The sequence below is a fragment of the Syzygium oleosum genome, unplaced genomic scaffold, assembly GCF_021117445.2.
Source record: "Syzygium oleosum isolate NSW1041296 unplaced genomic scaffold, Sole_v2.1 Sole_v2.04, whole genome shotgun sequence".
In the NCBI taxonomy this organism is placed as follows: Eukaryota; Viridiplantae; Streptophyta; class Magnoliopsida; order Myrtales; family Myrtaceae; genus Syzygium; species Syzygium oleosum.
Genome location: NW_026607488.1, coordinates 11569228 through 11573968, shown reverse-complemented (window position 1 = coordinate 11573968; position 4741 = coordinate 11569228). Strand labels below are relative to the sequence as shown.

Below are 4741 nucleotides of genomic sequence, written 5' to 3'. Positions count from 1 at the left end.
CAATGAATTTATTTTCGTCGCAATTTTGCGACGAAATTTTAAATTTTCTGTCGCAAAATTTTGCGACGACCTAGTAGGGACGGAATTTTTTCCGTCGCAAAATTCGTCACAAATTCGATTTGCGACGGATTTTTTCAAATTTTCCGTCGCAAATTTCGCCGCTAATCCGGTGTTTTTTTGTAGTGGATTGATTGCGGTATGGATCCTTGAAACGAGTTCCTTGACAAGTTGAGAGCAGAAAGGCTCTGCAACTCCTGGATGGAACTCGGTATGGCATCGATAAGTCGGTTCCTAGAAAGATCAATGTTTTGTATAGCTATCATTTTGCCCATGTCAAGTGGTAGTCCTCCACTGAAAGAATTGAGTGACAGATTGAGGAAGATTAGTTGTTGAAGGCTTCACAAACTAATCGGTATAACTGATGTCATGTTATTTGAACTTACTAGAAACTTTTGAAGGCTGCTCAGGTTTCCAATGCAATTCGGGATCGATCCCGATATCTTATTTTGCCGGAGCAGCAAATCTCCTAAACTTGTCAAGTTGCATATCTCATTGGGGATCGGTCCTTCGAGATGGTTGTTATCGAGATACAGCCTTTGCAGGCTTTCTAGTCCTGCGAGTGATGATGGGATGTTGCCGTCTAGATCATTATCGCTCAACTCTAGGAAAGTCAAGCTCTTCAAGAAACCCATTTGGTTGGGAATATGACCTCTGATTTGACAATTGGGAGCGAATAGAATTTGTAGGGAACTCGAGAAGTTTTTGATAGATTCTGGCATGGAGCCACAAAGCGGGTTTTCTTCCGGAACCAAGGTTTGCAACGATTTGCAATTAGATAAAGTAGAGAGGAAACCAAGCTCAGAACCATAAGTCTCACCTGTTAGCTGATTTGACTGAACCATGAAGTATCTGAGGTTCTTCAAGTTGCCCAAACTCTTAGGTATCGGTCCGCTGAGTTGATTGTTTCCGGCATCGAAAAGGACTAGGTTCGAAAAATTCGAGAAATACTGCGGGATGTTGCCGCCAAAGCCATTGTTTCCTAGAAAGAGTTGTTCCAAATTCGGAAGGCTTAGTTCCCTACTCGAGGGAAGGCCTCCGGAGAGGGAATTTTCCATCAAAGAAAGCACTTGTAGCGAAGAAATGTTAAAAATCTCTTGAGGCACTATGTCCGTTAGCAAATTATCTTGAAGGCTCACTGCATTCAGATTGACCAACTTGCCAATCTCACTTGGAATGTTACCTCCGATGCTGTTAAATTCCATGTACAGCATGTGCAAGCTTGACATATTACCGATGATTCGAGGAATCATGCCGGTCAAGTTTTTTTTTTTTTGGTGTAAAATGTAAGTAGTATATAACAGATGATGTACAGCAGCTTAGGGGCATTCCCCGGCATTACAACTAGTACTAATAATTCGAGAATATGGAGGTAGGAAGTCTCCATAAAGTAGCTAAAATAACGTTAGCTTGCGAAGGTTTGATTTTTTGGTATAGCGAAGCTCTACCTCTTACATTTTTCCGCACCTTCGCCAAAATAATCCGAATGTCAGTTGGATTGTTTTGAAACCGCCTATGGTTGCGCTCCATCCAAGTGCAATATACAGTCGCTAGGAAAGATACTTTGAGGAGTTTCGCTACCAAATCTTTGCCTCTTGTTGCTCTAACCATCCATTGAAGCTGGTCAAGTTGTTAGTACCAAGATAGAGCTCCTGCAGCTTTTGCAAGCTGTCTATGTCTTGAGGAATGCTTCCCTGAAAACGATTGAATGACAACGACAACACAAGAAGCTCTTTGCATTGGGCGGTTACGGATAAAGTAGTAACTGCTAAGGGCAGTTTGAATTGAACTGGGAGATATTAAGAAGATACGTGATTGTGTATCTGTTATCTTCTCTGATGAACGTAGTTCTAAAAACTCTCCTAAAGTGCAAACAAAAGTTTCGCTCCGCAGAGGAATCCGCCAAGAACTCTTAAGCCTGCAAGTGGTGCATTTAATCTGTGCCAAAGAGGTATGTTCGTTTACGTAATATGCTTCATTCGATCGGTGATTCAAGTATAGAATGGGCACGTTTTCGGTGATTTTAGAATGTGTTTCTCCCACTCGCACATGGTGGGCTAAACATGAACTCTCTCTTCTTTGCAATATTCATACTAGCAAATAATCCGTGTGACCAGCATACTTCGAGAGCTCGTTACGATGCATCTGTTAGGAATACATAGCAGCTCAAAATTGGGCATTACGTTATCGAGTAGATATAGTATGCAATACCCTAGATCAATCAGTCACATTTATATATCTCTTGATCTCTTTTAGTATCTCGTATATTGTATTCACAACTATGATTTACTTAAAATCATAATTGGTCGACCTGTGAATACAAAAATAGAATGTGACATCATAAATAAATTGATCTTCCGCTTTTCTTAAACCTCTCTATTTCAGTCCAGCACGCTTTTCTAGAAATGCCCCATTAGATCGAATCATTCATGACCATTGGCAACACCCTAAGATAGCAAACACTGAATAAAAACTTTGAGAATAAGTCAGAGTCGTGAGGGTACTAAATGAGGAACTCTGTATCCTCAAGAGTCTCACACGGCATAAAGTTGAGATCAAGAACTTTTGCCACTCTTATCGATCGTCTCATGCATACGTAGTATGAAATACGTATTACAGTATTAACTCCTTTCCCATGAAGCGTATGTCTTTACATTCAATACCGTACAGATGATAGTTCAGACATACTCAATGTCTAAACTTGAGTTCACATATCTACTCTTCTAAAGAATCCATTAGAACTCATATCTGGCATCAAAGACAGATAAAGTAAAATATATGGACTATTTTACTTTCGGACATAGTAAATGTTATGTCCTCATCTTAGCATTTAGCTAAGGCGACATTTATATTTTAAGCTTGAGCTCTCGATTATCACCTAGATAATAATAAACTTAAAATTGTCTCATCTCTATTTATCACATAGTAAATAGAGGCGACTACTCGTGTGAGTAGGTTAATCTTATCTGTCCGACATACTTTCTTGACATAATACACTAAGTATTAAGATGCATAAATATAAAAAAATTCATAGGCATTAACAATGATATAACAATTTCATTTAAATGTGAACATTCAGGGAAATTACAATATTCAGTACATTAGCATCTACGCAGTCCTAGAGATTTTACATGACCATTGAAAACATCTCTAGGAATTGACTTCGTTATAGGATCTGCTATCATTCTATGCGTAGATATGTACTGCAAGTTCACATCCTTTCGTGCTACCATATCTTTAACAAAATTGTACTTGGTATCTATATGTTTGGTCTTGCCGTGATATTTCAGATCCTTGGTGTATGCTATTGCTGCTTGGCTATCACAATTGATTAACAATGAACTTGCAGCATACTCAACAACACCTAAATGATCCAAAAATCTCTTAAGCCAAACTCCCTCTTGTACTGCTGCTGACAATGCCACAAACTCGGCTTCCATGGTGGATAATGCTATACATGTTTGTTTCTTACTGCTCTAAAATATGGCGCCATTATTCAGTAAGTAAACAAATCCAGAGGTAGATTTCCTTTCATTTAAATCTCCTCCCCAGTCAGCATCTGAGTAGCCTTCAAGTCGTAGATCCTTTCCTTGATAACTCAAAGAATAATCAACAGTACCCTTTAGATACCTCATGATTCTTTTGACGGCTTTCCAATGTGCTTGACCCGGATTAGATTGGTATCTACTTACCATTCCAACTGCAAAACATATGTCAAGTCTTGTACACATCATAGCGTACATTAAACTCCCAACAGCACTAGCATAAGGAACGCGTTTCATTTGTTCCTTTTCTTATGGAGTCTTAGGACACAACCTACGGCTCAATCCTTCACCTTTTGCAATAGGAGTGTCCATGGGTCTACAGTCATGCATACAAAATCGTTCAAGAACTTTGTTGATATAAGTCTCTTGTGAAAGAGACAATAATCTCTTGGAACGATCTCTTGAAATCATACTCCAAGAATATATGCAGCTTCACCCATATCTTTCATCTCAAAGTTGGACGATAACCAACTCTTAACAGTATTAACCAACTCCATATTGCTTCCGGCAATCAGTATATCATCAACATATAATGATAAGATCACACATTAATCTTTGGATCCTTTGATATATACACAATGATCTTCATCAATCATTGTAAAATCATACGCCACTATGACATTATGAAAACGTGTATACCATTGTCTTGAAGACTGCTTAAGGCCATATATCGATCTCATAAGTCGACATACTTTTTGTTCTTGGCCTTTCACAATGAAGCCAATAGGTTGCTCCATGTAAATTTCTTCTTCTAATTCTCCATTTAAAAAAAAAGCAGTCTTTACATCTATTTGATGTAATTCAAGATCCATACTTGCCACTATTGCCAAAATAAGGCGAATTGAGGTAAATCTCACTACAGGAGAAAAATTTTCTTCATAATCAATTCCTTCCTGTTGATTATACCATTTCGCCACGAGGCGAGATTTATATCTTTCTATTGAGCCATCGGATTTACGTTTTATTTTGAGAACCCATTTGTTCCCAATAACTTTGCGTCCTTTCGGAAGATCAACCAATTCCCAAACTTGATTGGATTTCATTGACTCCATTTCTTCTTCCATTGCATCTATCCATTTTTCCTTATTAGGGCAATTTAGAGCCTCATTGATATTTCTTGGCTCATCTTCATCTTGTGG

General features: G+C 38.5%; 1 protein-coding gene across 1 annotated transcript; it reads right to left on the bottom strand.

The window, feature by feature from the left end:
• Nucleotides 1–214: 214 nt before the first annotated feature.
• On the bottom strand, nucleotides 215–1319 carry LOC115663997 (LRR receptor-like serine/threonine-protein kinase RGI5). Its single transcript, XM_030585955.2, has one exon. The coding sequence runs from the start codon at nucleotides 1308–1310 to the stop codon at nucleotides 399–401; it is 912 nt and encodes a 303-aa protein (XP_030441815.1). The 5' UTR covers nucleotides 1311–1319; the 3' UTR covers nucleotides 215–398.
• Between the last annotated feature and the right edge of the window lie 3422 nt (nucleotides 1320–4741).